The sequence below is a fragment of the Pezoporus occidentalis genome, unplaced genomic scaffold (assembly GCF_034315485.1).
Source record: "Pezoporus occidentalis ecotype Australia unplaced genomic scaffold, CSIRO_AGI_Poc_V1 ctg38, whole genome shotgun sequence".
Lineage (NCBI taxonomy): Eukaryota > Metazoa > Chordata > Aves > Psittaciformes > Psittacidae > Pezoporus > Pezoporus occidentalis.
In genome coordinates this window covers 486,403-506,269 of record NW_026915702.1, presented here as the reverse complement: position 1 = coordinate 506,269, position 19,867 = coordinate 486,403, and the positions used below count along the sequence as shown (strand labels likewise).

The 19,867-nt window shown below is 42.3% G+C and overlaps 1 protein-coding gene across 3 annotated transcripts in view; it reads left to right on the top strand.

The window, feature by feature from the left end:
* SEPHS1 (selenophosphate synthetase 1) overlaps nucleotides 1-19,867 on the top strand; it is a 25,227-nt gene extending 5,360 nt beyond the window's left edge. For all 3 annotated transcript variants that reach the window (XM_062631925.1, XM_062631928.1, XM_062631926.1), the window contains exons 3-9: nucleotides 1,054-1,157; nucleotides 6,455-6,562; nucleotides 7,409-7,563; nucleotides 8,363-8,453; nucleotides 11,297-11,396; nucleotides 12,901-13,113; nucleotides 18,520-19,867. In XM_062631925.1, the coding sequence (XP_062487909.1) occupies nucleotides 1,054-1,157; nucleotides 6,455-6,562; nucleotides 7,409-7,563; nucleotides 8,363-8,453; nucleotides 11,297-11,396; nucleotides 12,901-13,113; nucleotides 18,520-18,734 (986 nt within the window). In that variant the 3' untranslated portion in view covers nucleotides 18,735-19,867. The remainder of the gene's footprint in view (nucleotides 1-1,053; nucleotides 1,158-6,454; nucleotides 6,563-7,408; nucleotides 7,564-8,362; nucleotides 8,454-11,296; nucleotides 11,397-12,900; nucleotides 13,114-18,519) is intronic.

The following is a 19,867-nucleotide window of genomic DNA, read 5'->3' as shown; positions in this document are numbered from 1 at the left end:
AGCATCCTTTCTTTTCCTAGGCTAGATCTAGTGCTTCCATAGGCAGGAGAGGCCAAGATCCTCTAGACCTACATACCTGCTCCCTGGCAGACCTGCTCTGTGTCCTTAGTAGGACTTGATGGAGCAGCTCACTATTGCTGTACAGCATACCGCCAAATACTGGCTTGTAGGTTTTGCTAGGTAGTGTGTTCTATAAATCCACGGGGAAAAATGACTCTGTGGCATCTGCTCCCTGAAAACCGGCTGGTTCAAGACCTTTGCCCTGTGAGGTATGCACAGCTTGCTGCCAGCCCAGGTAGGAGGGAAGCTATCTGCCATTGCCACAGGGATATCGACAGGGAGCGCAGGTGATTTGTCACCTTTTGTGCAGGCTCTTGCATCACAGCAGATGCCACATGGTTTTAATATTGCTTATTCTGTCTGAAGTATCCAGCAGCAGGGTAGAGGCTGTGCTTGGTAGTGTGGCTTTCCCAAAGGAGTTTCCATATGCAGCAGGTCATCTCACAGCCTCTCAGCCTCACAGAAGTAAGGCCTGGAGCTTAGCCAAGTTGCAAAAGGTCCAAGTGGGTGAATCATCTTTCACTGGGGACTTCAGCTGTGACTTGGGCAGTTCTTTTTCTTCCTGCTGAAGTAAGGAAATGCCTGTTAAGAGAGGTTATGTCCTTTTAAAACTGTCACTATGATTTTGTTGAGAACACCTATTGAGTGACAGGAAAACCTATTTGCTTTTGACAGTATCAATGTATGTAGCTCCTCTTAACTTTAAATGTACATACATTCAAGCACAGATGTTAATGCACTATTATTATGCTGCAGAAGAAGCAGAGCACTGTAGTTCAGCCCTTTGCAGTTCTATTCAAGTCAAGAGTTGTCATTTTTTGCTTGGTTTTCCACTTTATTTGTGCTATGTGCTCACTAAGGAAGGAATTTGCCATGTCTGTTTAGGCAATATTCAGAGTTCTGTTTCACAGGCATGTTTTATCTGTTGCTCCTAACAAGAGAACTTGTAGTTAAGAGCAGACTTAACCTCACTGCTGGATTTCTGTCTTGCAGGAATTGGGATGGACACGTGCGTTATTCCATTAAGACATGGAGGTTTGTCGTTGGTGCAGACAACAGATTATATTTATCCTATTGTGGATGATCCTTATATGATGGTAAGTTGGCTAAACTTAATTGTCATCAATATGGCTGAGTTGATTTGTGCTTCTCATTTACCAGTCTTATGGCAGTTTTGACCATTTCTTCTAGATGTGCAGTGCTTCCCTGAAGTGTTCAAGGGCAGGTTTGATGGGTCTTGGAGCAACCTGGTTTAGTAAAAGGTGGCAGGGAGTTGGAACTGGGTGAGCTTTAAGGTCCCTTCCGGCCCAAACCAGTCTGTGATTCTAATTGACTAACTGCAGTCTGAGACTTTCCTAAATACACATGAAGAAGGAAAGGCGTAGTTTCATCCTTAATCTTTTCCATGTTGGCCAGGAATGCTGCAGTGCTGCTTTCTATAGGTTGAAAGCTGGGAGAACTGCCACCTTTAATTCAAATTTCCCTCCATCTGTTGTTCTGTGGGATTTGGCTTGAAAAAGTGCAGAAGGAGGAAAAGGAGCTGTCTGTGAAGCAGCAGACAGTAAACTCTGCTTAAGAGCAGAACCACATTTTAATTGACTTTTTTTGAGGTTCTGAAACAACCAGGCAACGTGTTAGAACTGGAAATGCCTAAATGACAGTAGCTGGCAGTAACACCTGGCAACTTCAGGGTGTTTTGTGAACATCATTTTACCTCTGTCTGCAGACAGTAAAAAGTTGAAAGAACTTGTTGGAAGTCGTGTGCACTTGGACTTTGGCTCCTTTTGTGTCCCCGTTTCAAGTAGTCAGCCTCAGTAAAGATTCCTCTTTGATGGTATGTGTGGTGGTGATCAGTATTGACTTGAACAGAAGGTCATGATGAAACAAATGAACTTTAAAGGAAGGACTTAGTAAAGCTGTAAAGAATTCTACAAGAGTTGTTTGTTAAATGAAAGTCAAGAAATGCTGTAACTCATGTTTCCTGTGGTTTGGATGCGACTCCTTTGCTTTAAGGCATACTTTTACTGCCGCTTATGCGATTGCATGCTTTATTTGCTGTAGTTGGTTGTTCTGTGAGACCCACTGGGTAGGTTTTAGACATGCAGTTTGAGATCAGGAGTGACTTTCTTTCTTAAGCATGCTTGCCCAGGTGTTGCGCACATATGTGAGCCTGGCTCCTTGGGTTTCTGTTCCAGAGGAGCTCTCTTACTGCAGACTGAGCAGCCAAGAACTCAGGCTGGCTTCTGTAGTACAGAGTTTTTGAGCTCACCTGAGAAACCCGATTCAAGTGGCTTGCTTTAATATCATGTGGGAACTTGTCTGGAAAACAATAAATAGATATGTTGTTGGAGAGCTTTGTTCAAATTCATCAGCTGAGAAGTTCTTTTCTCACCTTGTAGCAAAAACTTGTGTGGGACAGCGTGAGAAGTCTGTGGTGAAGAGGGAGGGCTATTTTGTTTGGAGATACAAAGGGCTTGAGATGCCGCAGGAGTAGATAAATGAGCCTGTGCCCAGATGGGGTTTAGGCCAGTGTGGCTGGAGTGGAATGTAAGTTGGCCTTAGTCCAGTTTTAGTGGCTGCAATGAAGTGCACAGACTATACTGTGATCCACATGCACCAGCAGCTGTAACTTTGGTATTTTCTAGCTCTCAAATCCCACTTTTCATTCTGTCAACATTCATTTTAGTGTGGTGGCTTGTCCCTTCCTAATCTTCTTGTAGATGTGTATTTCTTCTTAAAAGCTGAGAAGAGGGATTCTGTCACAAACCTTGCTGACAGCTGCAGTGATGATTCAGCAGGGTTGGAGCTGCTGAATCCTCTACTTGGACCGCTCTGTCTTAGGGACTAGAGTACCTGGGGGCAGTATAGATTGCCATTTTCTTGGGTGGACCAACATCAGTCAAATACAGTTTGCCATGGGTTTTATGGATTGTTGTTGAGAGCAGAGGAATAGTGAGACTTGGAAGTTTTGAGTTTCTGTCCAGGCTGTATAAAGGGTGTGCTCTGCACTCCTCACTTCAAAACAAGACAGCTGCTGCTGTGCTCCTCCAGCTCCTGGTTTCCCTGTTTTCAATCTGGATGCCCCCGGACCAATGCTTGTTCTTACCACTCTCTTGTTTTCGTTATCACTCTGTGCAGTCCACACTCTGCTCCTTGCTCTTCTAGCCTATTTCCTTACGTAGTAAACTCTAGGCTGTTCCCTGGTTTAGAGTCTCTTCCTTCCTCTGTGCACACTGTCTTAACTGCAGCTCCCAATCTGATCTGCCTTTCTAGCTCGTGGGAGAGGAGTCAAGGAGGAAATACCAAAAGTCCACATGGACTCAAGCTGTGGCAGAAGGGTGCTGTGGCTGAGGAGGGTAGAACTGCTTGTGGACTCTGCTGAGCTTCAGGTTTCTACTTCAGAAAACAGCCTTCTCTCACTCTCATTGCCTGTTCTAAAACAAAGTTCTGCAGTTATGTGCAAAAACCTCTTCATTCTTTTGCCCTTTCTCTTTGGCTTTGCTCTTGAAAACACTCAGTCCATGTTGTGCAGAGTATCTCTGGGATGTTCACTCGTAAAATCTGTATCCAGTATAGGACTGTTCAGCTGAAATGGATTGATACTGGAAAAATGAAAAGCAACTGAAAATAGGTTTCATAGGAAGTATCAAGCCTCTGGTAACAGGACCGGCGCTGACCTCTGTTGTGGCACGTCAGACACCTTCAGAGTACAGGAGCAGGAAACCAGCTGGTTTGAGAGTGGACTTCCTTCCCCCTCAATTCCAGGAGCCTTCTTGGTGCTCTTTTAAGAAGAAGCTCCACTCTCGACGGGGGGGTGGATGTCTGATACTTCATCCTTTGCCCTTAGTTCTTAGTATTGCACATAAATACTTGTGTTCCAAGGGGACCAAGCAAGCAGTAGTGTGCAGGATCCAGCCAGGTTGACCCTGTGTGTGAATCCTGTTGTGTTTATCACTGCTCGAGAGCTGTATGTTGTTCCCTCTGCTTCTTCAGACTCGAGACTTGCACTCCCTGTATTTGTTTCCATAGTGATTTTGCCAGTTGGCAAAAGCAGTGTTAGGCTGACCTCTCACTACTGGAATGGAGCACTGTTGTCAGTGTGGTTTCAAAAACTTATCTGTCATTCCTAAGAGGGCATAAGCGAGCAGTTTGCTTGGTAAATACTGCAGATAGCTGAGAACAGTCTGATAGTCCCCTTCCAGAAAAGGGAAATGCCAGGCTTTAGTGTTCTTAAACATCTAGAGTTTAACAGCCAATATCCATCAAACCTGCAGTACACAGCTCTCTTGTCTTAATAGCTTAAGATTTAAATGATTAAAACATATTGCAGTTCCAAATGGAAGGGATTCCCCTGATGCGACTGGAAGCTCTTGAATTTATGAAAGAAATAGGGATTATATCTAATTGTGATTTGCAGGTGTTATTTCATGTCATCAGCAAGTGAGGTAACTGCCTGAAAATACTAATCTCTATGCAAAACTCCTGGATGTGTGATTAGACTGTAGGGTTTTGGAGAGGGTGGAAATGTGTTTTGATTCAAATCCCACCATTTGTCATCCAAGTAAAGCATCTTTCTGTAGGCCAAACTGTGTCAAATAAATGTGTGTTTGTTATCAAGGTTCTGTTGTTTCTGAACTTCATGAAAGCACAGATTTATAATGGTAATACCAAATGTTGGTTCCAGTTGTGCAGCTGTAAACCTAAACCAGTTTTACTAAAAATGTGTGGAGTTTTCCAGAATAACCCAACAGAATTTGTCCTGTATTTTAAAATGATCTTGCCATGCCCTAGGGCTCATTCTGTATCAGAAAGTTCTTTCTCTTCATCAGGAAACTTGATACCTTGTCTATGTTGGGTTTGCACCCCAGTGAACCCTGACTCAGGTCCATTAATGCAGTAAAATTAGAGTAGCTGAGCTCATGTGATGCAAGTGATGCCTTCTCAGTTCTGTCAGCTTCAGGACTTCTTAGAGGAATCTTCAGCACATGACCAGTTCTGTCTCTTGGACCAATTTTTGTTAGTGGTGATGCTTACACACATAAAAAGAGAGGAAGGGTGTTAGAGCAGCACCTCTGCTATGGAGACGGGCAGAGAGAGCTGGGGTTGTTCAGCCTGCAGAAGAGAAGGCTATGGGGAGACCTTAGAGCAGCCCCCAGTGCCTAAAGGGGGACTACAGGAAATCTGGGCAGGAGCATTTTACAAGGGCATGTAGTGAGAGGACAAGGGGGAATGGCTTTAAACTGAAAGAGGGGAGATTTATATTAGATATCAAGAAGAAATTCTTCCCTGTGAAGGTGGTGAGACACTGGCACAGGGTGCCCAGAGAAGCTGTGGCTGCCCCATCCCTGGCAGTGTTCAAGGCCAGGTTGGACACTGGGGCTTGGAGCAACCTGCTCTAGTGGAAGGTGTTCCTGCCTGTGGCAGGGGTTGGAACTGGATGAGCTTTAAGGTAGGAACAACCCAACCCAAATTCCAACCCAAACAATTCTGTGATGCTATGAAAAGTGAACAGAAATGTATGTGTTGTAGCAAGATTCAGCCTTGTCACTTGAACAAGTGACAGAATAGACATGTTTCCGTCACTGTTCAAGTGGTGAGGGATGGATATGGCCCCTCACTCAGTAGCTGTGTGTGCTCCTACATGGTGACAAGGCCAGTTCCTGGGAGCCCTCAGCTCCTCAATCCCTGGCACACGCTCTCTTTGCAGGCAGCTTCTTACTGATGTCCTGACATAAAAAACACCCCAGTGTGGCTGCCTGCTGCAGCACAGCTGTATCCTCCAGGAAGAAGAATACCCTCCTAGAACCATGAGTGTAGACATTGCCTCCAGGGTAGTGCAGAGGAGCAAACAGCTTTCCCTTCAAGGTCCCTGTCTCCTAAGTATTCCAGTGCGGAAGAGGTACAACAATGTATGCTTCTTGGATTAGCTCCCTAGCAGTTGTGAATGGTATACAATGGTCATCTTCAGTGTGTACTATTGAATACAATTCCACTGTGCTGGAATAAAATTAATTGAAACATATCAGATTAAGTAAACTGAGCTTGTTATCACAGCTAGGCTTTGTCAAACTTAACTTCAGCTTTCCAAATCAGGCAGCCACCCTAACCTCAGTGTGGGATTCCCAGGTAGTTGGTGAGAGTATGTTGACCAAGACATGGGACAAATTTTCTCCTTACCTGTAAAGGAAACCAGTATCTGCACTTTCTAGGTGGGCACATTGCACAAAATGCATCGTACACCACATCCTTGGCTGGGTTTCTTAATGTGGGAGCGTGTAGAATAAGCAGCTGTCCCAGGGTGCAGACTTAAGCTGGGAGCGTTGTTCTTGGCAGGTGTTTGTCTGAACATCCACAAACATTCCTGCAGGTTTATTTTGTCTTTGTTTTTCCCCAGGGAAGGATAGCATGTGCCAATGTCCTAAGTGACCTTTATGCCATGGGGGTCACGGAATGCGACAACATGTTGATGCTGCTTGGAATTAGCAATAAAATGACAGATAGGGTAAGATTTTTCACTACTTTCTTTTGAAGGAAGTCCCAAACAGCTGAACATCTTGGAATGTCTTTACCTTCAGTGTATTTTCTCCTCAAAATTTGAACCCTTTTAAAGGAGAGATGGTTTTATTGAATGTTTCAGTTCATAGCTTGGGTCTTGTCTCATAAACATTCTGACTTCACTTGCTAAAGGCTTGGGTTTTTGTGGCATTGTAATCTGCTAATGCTAATACCTTCATGTCCACCAAAATGGGGTCTCTGCCTCCATTGTCAATTCAGGACAATATTGCTCCAGTGCAGCATTTGATTACCAATTCCTCTATCAATCTAGATGGATACTTATGGTCTGTAACAGCTCTCTGAAGCAGAAAAAAATGAAATAATTTCTTTTTTCCTTTTTTTTTTATTTTTGCTTTCTCCTTCCTCATGGAAGTTACAGGCATGTGTTTTGCTCTAGAAAAAAAGGGATGTTTAGTCTTAGAAGTAAGTTGAAACTTCACTGGATAGTGGAGGCTAAATGCAGCTTGGTTCAGCTTTGCCTTATTGCATTGTGCTGCAGTGCTGTGGCTCTACCTGGTTACAACAGCAGGATAGTTGTTCTGAGTTTCCAGAACTCTTGATTTCTTTACTTGTATGTGACTTTTTGGAGACTGTTTCTTCAGTGTAAGAGTGTCTCTTCACTTCTATTACATAGAGCTGTGTGGTAATATGGCCATTTTCAGGAGGCCAGCCTCTTCTTGGGGCCGGCTTTTCTGTCATGAGTTATTTGGCTGCAGTGATTAAAGCCCTCAACCAGTCTTGAAATGACTAGTACTGCTGTGTATGGAACTCTGACTTCTGTTTTAATCTCTAGGAAAGAGACAAAGTGATGCCTCTAATTATCCAGGGTTTCAAAGATGCAGCAGAAGAGGCAGGAACATCTGTTACTGGTGGCCAAACAGTGTTAAATCCCTGGATTGTTTTAGGAGGAGTGGCCACGACAGTCTGTCAGCCTAATGAATTTATAATGTAAGTTAAATCACTAAACAATCAAAGGCACTGGCCTGAAGGGATACAGTAAAAATCCTTTAAATACTCTGTTGTGATCTTGTGATCTGTCTCCTGATGAATAAAGCAGTCCCTTCTCCTGCTCGCATTTGTCCTTAGCGCTCAAGAGATACCGCATCTCGTGTACATATTTGCATTCTTAAACAGGATGTCCTTTTACTTTTCCCTATCCTCCAGTATCTTTTGATCCTGTTCTCCTTTTGACAGGAGAGTTATGCTTCTGACCTTTAAAGGTACTGAAGCCTGTTTTTGGACATAAATTTCTGTCATATTTACACATCCATTTTAAACCATCTCCCAATTATCCTATTAATGGCTGCAGAGAACTACAGAATTGCTGTCTTTACGGCTTTGTGTCCATTTAACAGTAGCTGATTTTGAACGTCCCACTGTGGCATGTTACACTACACAAATGAATTTGTTCATGATCCTAGTGCTGGTTATCTTATGCCCCAAATAAGGTCAGTCTTTTTCCCTATCCTATCTTAAATCTCCAGTAAACTGAAAGAAAAGATGTAATGTCATGTGTCTGACTGCAAACATTCTTGTATTCCAAGAAAGGTTAGCACTTTTAAACAAGTCTGCAACATTTTGCTCAATAATATGCATGGCAATGAGTCCCAAAGTGTAATCCTGCCATTACTCAGTTTAGCTGTGGAACAAGATACATGGGTCTGTGAAAACATAACTATCAGCGCTTATTCCTAATAACATGTGTGAATCTCACTGTGTAATTGATATATGAATTCTTTGTTTTCAGGCCAGACAATGCAGTGCCAGGAGATGTGCTTGTATTAACTAAACCCTTGGGAACACAAGTGGCTGTAGCTGTTCACCAGTGGCTAGATATTGTGAGTACACTGCAAAAAAAGAACTAGGGAAGAGGGGTGTGAATTAAAGGTGACCTTCTTCATTCCCTCAAAATGGCAAAGTTCAGCGGTGTAATAAGTACACTGAGGGAGTGATCTACCACGTCTTTCTCCTCCTTCCTCAGTGTCTCAGCCTAACCTGCTTATATACAAAGTTCCTTTGGAATCAAGGCAGTTTGCTGTTTTGTGGTTAGTGAGCCAATCTTAATTGCATCTAATTCTTAGTTAGTTCTCAAGCATTGCTGTAATAAACAACATTGTTTATCAACAGAACAACAGACTGGAACCCTGGGTAAAATTACGCCCTCCTCCACCTGCTAAAGTAATTGGCAAAAGCTTATTTATGTCGATTAGGCCAAGATTGCTGTCTGTGTTCATGGGCTTTCTGCCTCTGTATGTGGAAATGTATCTACGTTTCACATGTATTACCCTGTGCATTCAGTAAGAATATTTCTAGCAGCATTATGTATATAGACATACTTCCATCTGTTACTTCAGGCAAAAATGTAACTACTGAACTGAAAAGTGACTGCAAAATTGGCATCTGCTTATGTTGTCTGGCTCCCAGTTATGTGTCTTCAGGATGAGAACTGCTCAGTTTACACTTTAAAAAGATCCATCTTTTCTACTTTTGGGACTGCTGAGCCAATAGACTGGCAGAGGAGTGAGCTGGAATCTACTTAGTTTTGGCAGTTAGCCACTACATTGTCATTTGAATTCTAATTACACAGCTTGTGTTGGCAAAAGTGGGAAAGAACCAGCTTAAACTATCATTGAAGTCTGAAGTGTGAGCAACAAGAAAAAGTCTTTTTCTCCTTCTCCATAGGGCCTAGACTGGCAATTCTGACCTCAGCAGAATCCTGCATTTTCCTATCAGATATAAAGATCAGGGCCTCAGATAATCTTGATATGAAAATGAAGTGAAAGAACAAGACACCAATTTTACAGTATGTTTTCTGGCCATAATCTTCTTAACATATGTGTTACTGTGCTGACAAAGAGACTTGCAAATTAAGGACATTCTGAATTTCCACATATTTCAAGTACTTTTAATTTCCTTGACTGTCAACCAGAAACACCTTCTGGTCTGATAAATGAGGACAACAAGGAAATCAATCCTCTTATTACATGTAAACAGAATATATCTTTGATTGTGGTAGGAAAATCTCTGAATAGCTGTGCTGCCTTTTTTTTGGCTTTGTTCCATGAAAGAGCAGGGAAAGTGAAACTAGAATTACCCATCACAAATTCACCCATAAATCAAATTTTGATAGGGAATTTGACATGGTATTAAAAAGTATGTGGGAGAAGGTCCATAATACAGCAAGTTTTTGTATAGGCAAGAAAGGAAAACTGGAGTGTAGAGAGATGTGGCTGCAACACAAAAAAAAACAAACACCAAAACAACCTAAAAGCTGAGTTTTTTAACCAGAGCAGTAGCAAATGAGCTCCCAGTAACAAGTGAAAGGAAGATCCATAAAGAAACAAAACTTACCCTCCTTGCTTGGTACCTGCCAGCATTATTGCAGTCAGGCCCCAGCTGTGTTCCTTGCAGCAGCTGTAGGGCGCAAAGGAAGAGACTGCAAAGAGTGTGCAGGGAGCTGGGCCCCACTGAGGGCTGGGTTAGGGATGTGCTGGGGGTGATGGAACTGTTCACTGTGGTTTCAGCTGCCAGGCTGATGATCTGGATTGATTCAGCTGGGCCACAGCTGGGAACTGGCACCCCTTTGCCTTTTCCTCTTTCAGCTAAAAAGCAAGATAGGGCTTGCTGTGCTGTGCCCCTTCAGAAAGGGTTCTACAGACCCTTCTTTTGAAATCTAAGCTTGCTTTTACAAGTTGTTTAGGGATTTTCATGAACTTTTCTGCCTTTGTTTCCGTTTTACTAACCAAAGAATGTAATTGCTATAGTGGAGAGGAGTTTAATTTGTATCTTACCTGTGTTTGTGGCTCTTCCAGCCTCCACCTCCACCTTGAGTTCTGCTTCCAGCTCATTTGTGATATCTATGGAATGGCCTTGTGGCTTCAAACATCCTATTCTTACTTCTAGTTCTCTGTTATTTTATTTCCAGTACAAAAGAAAAAGCAAATTAAACAAAGCTGTAGTATTGCTTCTAACAGTTAAATGGTTACTTTGTTTCATTCTGAATCTGAGATTACTTCAGGGTCCAACGAACCAACTGCCCTTTATAAAGGTACCTGTTCCTAAATTGCTCTGAGACCCTTTTGGGATGAAAAGCTTTGCTTAAAATGTGATGGAGACATGAATCCATACAAGACACCAGAGAACAGGTGGAAGGAGATCCTGGTATTAAACTGGAAAGGAAGCTTATGAAACTGCCTTAGTCCTAACTCACTAGAGCAATTACATCCTGCCTTAGTATGCATTCCTCAGACCTGGACTTGTGGATGTCAGTGGCCTTTCCTGATCAAAGTGTCCAGATGGGAGATCAAGAATTTTTCCTTAAAGGCCCAAGAAGCCAGAGATTACAAATCTCAACGTCAGCCACAAAGTTCTGTTTACTTGGCTGCCAGAAAGTTGCTTTGAAGAAGTTCTTTGCCCTGGGGTAGGGTATTCCACTCCTCTCTGCTGCTGAAAGCTTAGTGCCTAATTGATCTTTCAATTCACTTTGCTTAGGAACAGCAGAGTAGAGCACCACCTCTGACCGATGAACCTTTGCCCCTCTGAGTTAAAAAAAAAAAAACAAACATTTAGCTGAGTTAAAAAAGTACATTTTGGCTGAAGGGATATTTTTTTAAGTGGTAAAGGTGTATTTTAAAATACACATCTGCAAATCTAAAAGAATGATCTTTATTTCGTCCATTAGCCAGAAAAGTGGAATAAAATCAAACTAGTGGTAACGCAAGAAGATGTAGAACTAGCGTACCAGGAGGCGATGATGAATATGGCACGACTGAACAGAACAGGTAAGAAGAGAGGCGTGTGTTGGGGAGGCAAATGGGAGATGGGGTTTATCCAGTTCCATACTTAATTCCATTTCATTGCCACAGGGAAGTGTGACACAGCCACTTCATCCCTCCTGCCCCATCATTCTGTCGTTCACTGTTTGTGAAGCAAGCAATTTAAAATCAAACACCCTCTTTTAATTACACAGCAAAAGCACAAATGCTGCTGGAATTGATTATGACTCATGTGAATGCTGCAAGTAACATCCCAGTGAGTTAGAGGATGTTTTAAAGGGCAATATATTGGATTTGTTCCTTATTTTCTGAGCCTGGAGAACTCGTGAGGCCTGATTGGAAAAATTCAGAATAAAAAAGGCAAAGCTTTTCAGTTTTGTACACTTCAATTTAAATTACTGCTTTTTAATTTTCTTATGTCATGTGCTTCACAAAGTGTGGAATATGTAGCACATGGTTGTTGGGGGGTTTTGGAGTTTTCTTCTTCTGTTTTCATAGGTGTTTGTGGTGTTTTGTTTGTGTGTTTGTTTCTTTTAAGTTTGCTTTTATCCTGGAAATTTTAGTCCAGGATTTTCCTTCTTTGTTCAAAGTACCCTTGGAGGAGTGGAGAATTGAACTAGGTGTTCCGTTACTTCTCAGTTGGAGGAACAGGGATAATGAAATAGCTCTTCTCCCATTTTATTCAGTTTTCATTTGGCATTTGTTGTCATGCCACTGGTTTTTCATTCTTTCTCTAAGTATTCCAGGACAAATAAATGACCAGGATTGTCTTGTAGAAAAGAACTGGGGTCCTACTCACATATATAGAAGCAGCAAAGAAGGGCAAAACATTCTTGGTTTTGTTTTGTCCACTTACTCTTGTCAGGCACCTTTAACAATACTTAAATATTTTTAATAGGAGCCATTGTCCTTCATGCAGAGGTACCCTTTTCCCACCCAGGGCTCTGTAGCTGTAAATGCCCAGGAATTCCATGAATGCATAGATGGGAAGCTGGGGCCCTTCTCTCAGGACCTGCAGGATTTGATCTTAAGCTTTAAACTCAAGTGTTCAGAATTTAAGTTCTGATGTGATGGCTTTATGGAGTGGCAGGGGAAGAGATGTGAGAGAAATGACTCGAATAAACCTGGTCCTTGCCCTTACTGAAGCAAAGCTGAGCTCAGAACCTCTCTGGCTCTCAACTTTGGATCTGCAGCAAATCCCTAGTTCTATAGACTAATACAAATTAGTAGCACATGTCTAATGGAGCATGCTCATAAATATAACTGTAGTGCTGAATTTTCAGTATGATTTAATACCTTAAATAGATTTTTTTTTTATGGGTTAAATCAGTATTGGTGAACTCCAGTTCCCTTCAACCATGATTTCTTACTTTATTAATTTAAACAGTAACCCAATTTGAATTAAAGGTATGCAACTTCATTGAAACTATGCATAATGTTGTTGAAGCATTGCTTTTCCTCATAACTTTCTTTCTGGTTTGGTTTTGGTTTTTCTCTCCCTCTCTTGTAGCTGCTGGACTCATGCACACCTTCAACGCTCACGCAGCTACAGACATTACAGGGTTTGGAATCCTTGGGCATGCACAGAACCTTGCCAAGCAGCAGCGAAATGAGGTGTCCTTCGTTATTCACAACCTTCCTGTTCTTGCTAAGATGGCTGCTGTCAGTAAGGCTTGTGGAAATATGTTTGGCCTCATGCACGGGACTTGTCCGGAGACTTCGGGTAGGTGACACTTGTACCACTCTCTTCCTTCCCCACACCTCCACATTAGAATTTAGTAACTTTACAAATGTACAAACCATGTGTTTTGCATTCAAAACCACAGTTGGTTTGGCATACAGCCAAGCTAATGAGCATTATTAGCCACACAACTGTTCACAATTCACTTGTTCAGTCTAACTTCCAAACCACCATCCTATTCTGAATGCTTTCTGATTCCTTATGAAACAGTATTACACAAACCCTTGCTGTATCTAGAACATTTGGCAGTTAGAAGTTAGTGATGATTCTGAATTCTTTTGAAACCTGATTTGTTATATTAGCTGTTAACTCCAGAACAGCAAATATCTGAAATTCCCAGCACAGCTGACAGGCTTTTCTCCACAGTAAAGCCACCTGCAGTAGGTTTGCCAGCCAGATGTGTATGGGTTTGGTTCTCATTATGAGTATGTGTGAAGTTTAGTGCTGAATGGACCAGTCTTGGTGACTGGGGGCTTCTGTTCACAGAATACAGACACCCAAGAATATAATTTTTTTTTTCCCTTATATTTATGAAATCTGACATTAAGGGACTGTGACTCACAGCAAAGAAAAGAAAACAGAAAAATAATTTGTTCTCTGATCCACTTGTTTCACTTGAGTTCTGTATTTAAAAGTGCTGCCACTCACAATATGATTCTATGACAATGAATACAACAGATGTGTACTGAGAATCGGGGTATGGACAAACAGTTAAGCCACCATCAGGTGATAAGAACCTCTGATGGGTTAGAGATTGCCCTGTTATTAGTGTAGGCCACTTTGCCAACTGGCTTGATCACTGTCTTCTCCTGGATGTGTTTATGCTTTCCCTTGAATCTTCTGTCCTGTTCTATTTTGTTTTTGTTTAATCTCACTTCTTTTGGGGAAATGGAGAAGATGTAGCAACAAATCTGTCTTTTGCTCTTGTCTCATTTCCCCACCCTCTTCCTGCTCTCCAAAAGTGTTATCCAAGTTCTCTGCAGCTCACAACTGAGGGGGCCTCTTGAAGCAAAACAGTCTGAAGATCTGGAAAGAAGCGTCACAGTGAGAGCCATAAACTTCCCCCCTAGTGAATACACAACTTACCAGGATCTGCTGAACTGTTCCTTAGCCATCTGTATTTAAACAGACACTCTGTCCTACAGAGACAGTGTGGCTCAGATGATGTGTAATAGGATATGGGACATGAATCCTTTCAAGAGTTCAAATCCACTGTCAGTCAGCAGGGACCAGAAATATCTGGTGGCACTTTGGCAAGCTGTGTCAGTAAGGTTGGTAGTACCAGACAGATTCTTACTACCCGGGAGCCTGCACAACCAGAGCGCTAGTAGCATTTGGTATTGGTTGCAAGGAGTCCAAAACATAGCATGGGCACAGATCTGGGATTGCAAGATGCTCTTTCAGACGAGTGGCTGTGGCAGAGGTTTGTATGGGAATGGATATGGAATGCTGCAGTCTTCAGAGCTGCCTGTCTTGCACCCTGGGGATATCCAGTTCTGTCTTTCCACTGAAGGAATATAAAGCAGCGCGGATGTCCGCACTGCTGGCAGAGTACTTGGAAGTGGAAAACAGCTGACTTGGAATTTCTTCTGGGACTGAGCAGGAGGTGTCTTTGAAGTGCTGACAGGTTTCAAAATAGATGCTGATGGGAAAACCAGGACATAATCTGGTCATTTGTGAACTTTGGGTGCCTCAAACATGTATATTTGATTTCATCACAGCGCTGCATTTCTCGCATTAGAGGTGGCTGGAGGGATTTGTTACAGGGCTGTGTCTGCCAAGTGTTAGAAAGATCCATAGCCACGTGGATGCAATAGCTCTGCTCTGGAAGCTCTGTAAGTGCATTCCCATAGGCTTTCAGCTTATGCTGGATAGCCTGACACATTGCAGCAATGTGTGTTAGTTTGGGCACAATGTGCTGGGATGGCTCCTTAGCACTCAGACCTGGGCTGTTAACACACTTCATGTCCTGGGATTGATTTACATGAAGCATCTGCCTTGCTGTGCCTGTATACTCAGTTGTGAGGATGCCTTCTGGGGGAGCTGCTCAGGGCTGCTCATACCACAGTACACATACACTCTTTCGCTATTGGCTTAAACTTCCAGAAATGCTGTCTGTGGCTTCTTCATCTGGGAACAGATGTTTTTCAGCAGTGGGAAGGCAATGAGAAATTTACTGGAAAACAGTTTGGATATTAAGACTCTTGTGTGTTTTTTTTTTTCCAGTGCACATTTGTTGGGCACCTGTTGACAAAAGTCAGTGTTGGAAGGATCTATGATGTGATCTGTTCCATCCTCCAGGCACTCTTGCTTATGGTGTATTTTCTTCAGATTGCCATTTTACATGATTTTACACTCTCTTTTAGGTAACTCTCTGGCAATAGCTAAAGCTGCAGTCAGGCAGTTTGTTTCAGAAGAATTAGTTCTGTGTATTATACTGGCTATTTGCAGAAACAAGTTAGAGTTACTGTGTGGGGTATTTATGCATGTGTGTATTTTTGTCAGTCCTGATAACTTCAGAAGCTGTTGAATGGTGTCAGCCACCTTTTTTAGTGTAGTAGAAGTATCTCAGCAACTTGGTGTTTGTGCCGACTTTGTGGAAACAGGCAGATGGGTAGAAAAGAAGGGCTGTGGTAGTGCCTGACAAGAGGCAAGGAATTATCTCATCCTTTCATAAGTCACTTTGGGAGGAAGCCATTAGTAGGAGCAAGGACAACTTGGTTTCAGTCGTCTGTTCTGCTTTTGAAGTCTTCAGTGTCCACTTCCCTGCTTGCAAAACAGCTGTTAAAACAGCAATGTTCAAAACCTCTTACCCAAAAATAAACCTTCATTTTTAAAAGTAAGGTAAATGAGGGCAGACACCAAGTACCTGCATCCTTCCAGCCCCCAACAGCAACATGCAGCCAACTCTCAAATTGCCACAGCCATTCGTGTATGCAGTCTACAGCTCATGTGCTTTGTCTTCAGCAGTGGCTGATGCAGACCTTAGAAACGTGGCACCGTGAACTGCTGCTTGCTTCAGTGCAAGTGACACTGGGGCTTCATTTTCCACAGGCAACAACTTAAACTCGCTGGGGGTTTGACCTTGCACCGGTGAAGACTTCTTGTGATTGTCCACGGGACAAAACCCAGAGCAGCTGGGAACACTGGTAACATAGGCTAGACTACTTAGTGCAGTACCTTAAGGACTTACCCAAAGGGTTAAAGAGACTGGTCAATTTAGCAGAAAATAATTAGAATCCCTACATACAGGAATCCTGTTGCCCACTGAGAGTAGCCCATAGCCTTTAATAAGGGTTATTGACCAAGCTGTGGGATGCAGTCAGTGGGTGGGAAGTGATTCTTGATTGGAAAATGGATTTTGTGCATTTTTTCTGACCTTGCCAAAGAATGCTAACTGGGTATGTGTACAAGTGATGCAAATTAGCAGGAAAAGCGTGTGTGGTGAAAAGACAATGGAGTGAAGGTTACTCTTGTACTCTTCCTTATTTCCTGTTTCACCATACTTCTGTTTCTGTCTTCTGGCTAGTTAGCACATTCTCTGCACTACCACTTGTAAACCTCTTTCCTGACTCGTACCATGACATAAGTTTATCTTCAATTTGATTTAGAGCCTTCCATGGCAGTGGTACATAATTCCTTTGCAATCAGTTTGTCTCTTGCATCTGGAGTAGCTTAAACATTGTCTTCCAAGAGAGAGGCATTTTTTTCTGGTTGGAACACCCATTTGCTTCATATAGAACCTGAAAAATAACTGTCACAGCTCCACACATCCTCATATACAATTCTCATTTCAGTAATTGCTTCTTCCTCACAGTCTCTTGAGTCACTACGAGAGGACTGTTTGCTTGGAAAAGCAAAATAAAGGTGCCCAAGGTGATGATAAGCTGTCCAGGGGCCACAGAGGAGGAGGTGGCACCAGCTTAGGGTGGCTGGCTCAGCAGGTGCCCTTTCACCCCCAGGGTTGGCTCAGAGCTGATGGCACCGTTTGTGCTGTTGGCTGATGCCCATCTGCCCTTTGCCCTGACCAGAAGACTTGGGGTCAAATAACTCCTTAAGAGTAAGCAAGGTTCAGCGTGTGCCCAAATTCCTGTTTGTGTAAATGTTCTCTCTTGTCCAAGTTCTTCTATGTTTTCCAATGGGAGAAGATAGTTTAACATCCCTTACAAGAGGCTACTGTGTGTCAGAATATAGCACAGTGTATAGACATGAGCTGTGCAGTGTATAGACATGAGCTTTAATCAGAATTACAGACTGGTTTGGGTTGGAAGGGACCTTAAAGCTCATCCAGTTCATACCCTCTGCCACGGGCAGGGACACCTTCCACTAGAGCAGGTTGCTCCAAGCCTCTGTGTCCAACCTGTCCTTGAACACTGCCAGGGATGGGGCAGCCACAGCTTCTCTTAGCAACCTTTACCAGTGCCTCACCACCCTCACAGGAAGAACTTCCTAAGATCTAATCTGAATCTCCCTTCTTTCAGTTCAAATTAAACTCTAATTAAGCATCTGCAGATGAGATCACTGCTCTGGGTTGCAGTGCTTCACATGTTTGCAACATAGCATAAATGTGAAAAAGGGATAGAGAAAAGCAGGATTCTCTTGTAATAAAGGGCAGCACCAAAACACCTAATGATGTGGTCAGAGCCTCCTGCAAGTCTGTGCCAGAGCTGCCAGTGAAACTCATTCTGGTAAATGCACTTGCCAATCTGCCTTTTTCAGTGCTCTTGGTTTTGGAATAGAAGCATTGTTAGGTTTAACAACTGAATGGGGAGCTTGCTCCCTGATTATTGTGCTGCTTCTGAAAAACAGTAGGAAATCAAATATTATTCAGCTGCCTCGGAGGAAGAAATCTCATGGGAAATGCTAAAAAAGGTTAGAAAACTCTGAAACAAAGGGGTCAAAAGGGAGCTCTGGATCAAGCCTGTGTTTCATTTTCTGCTTCTTGCCTTCTCTGATACTAGTCCCTACTCTGCTGAATAGTTTCACTGTGGACAAGAGGATTGCTTGCAGAATCAGCTGCTACCAGTATGTGCTTATAGGTGTCTGAAGATGACCTTTATCCAAAACTCTTCTGTGCAGAAGCGCTTTGCAGTCCTCTGTTGGAAGTTCACAATGCTGATGTTGTTTCAGTATGTCATTTGTTGGCATCAGTAGGGTGTCCCTTTGCCAACATCTTTTGTGCGTGTTTGGCTTCACTTACATAGCCACTAAAAGTGAATCCAGGCACAAACCTCTTTCTGTAAAGCAGGAGCTCAGACTTCCACCATTGTCTTTTCTTGGAGTTTGACAGATTGAAGTTACCAGGTGCTTGTCAAAAGAGGGATCTGGCAGGTCAAGGTTAAAATGCTTTGCAATCAGACCACTTAATGCTCTTTTTTACCTTCACAGGAGGCCTCCTCATCTGTTTACCACGAGAACAGGCAGCACGTTTCTGTGCAGAGATCAAGTCCCCAAAGTACGGCGAAGGCCACCAAGCATGGATCATTGGCATCGTAGAGAAGGGCAACCGCACGGCGCGGATCATTGACAAGCCTCGGATCATCGAAGTTGCGCCTCAGGTGGCCACTCAGAACGTGAACCCCACGCCCGGTGCCACCTCTTAATGTAGATGAAATGGCTGTTTTGTTTTTAAATAGATCTATTCCTTTATCATCCTACGATTTAAAGAACTGTAAAGAGAAAACTTGTTGTGTCTGCGCATCTGGTGGCCTTCGGTCAGTTTATGAGTGGATACAATTAATGAAATAAAATCCATTGCCTTTTTTTCCTGTTACATTAACTGAAGATGCACCTAATCTTGAGGCAGCTTCTGAGTTGAGAATTATATTGTTATCCAATACTGTTGATTCATTTTGAATCTTTAGACACTTATCTCTTGCCGCATAGGCTCTTTTTAAAGGTGCTTTCACGTAGCACAGACATTACCAGTAGTAGTGTCAAATAGCAGTTTGTGTCCTTTCATTATATGTATATTTATCATAAGTCTAATTTTGATGCCTTGAGTGATATTCCGGAAAGGCAATAAATTGAGAAGTGACACCATGGGTATACCCAGTAGAAAGAAGGTTGCATGATTACATTCAATCTTTGATTTTTATTTCTATTTCTTTTGGGTTTTGTTGGTGGTGTTCCTTTAAGGTTTAGTCTTGCCAAGAACATCCACAACCCTGGACATTGCTTGGTAGTGCACTCTCTTTAAACCAGCAAGTGCTGACTTTGCATGGATAGCACTTCAGAGTAGAAGGAGTCAATTTCTAACTTTATTATTTGTAGACCTGACAATATTTACTGTATTATCAATGATTTTTTTCTTTCTTGAGAGTATGGAAAAAATAATTCTTTCTTTCTTTTGCAATGTGATTGGATGTGCTATAGTGCAACAAAGGTTTTTGCAGACCAAAAGGAGGTTCCTGTATAATATTCATTTACAAGTCGCTATATAAATAACTACACAAATAATTTTTAAATATAATCAAACTAAAATAAACCTCTGTTCTGTGGATGGTAGTGTTTAATACATTTTATATTTTGTATAGTGATTACCAGCCTTCTTTTTTTTTTTTTGTTCTTCCTTTAAAATCAGCAGCTGTTTAGTATAATTCCTTAGTATTATTTTGTTCTTTGCTCAGATACATTTTTCTGCACGCTTTTTGTGATCTGTGTTTAAAATCTACATTGCCAACATTGCAGCTTGGACTTCAGCTTGTTATTCAAAATAAATATTTAATTTTTTTTA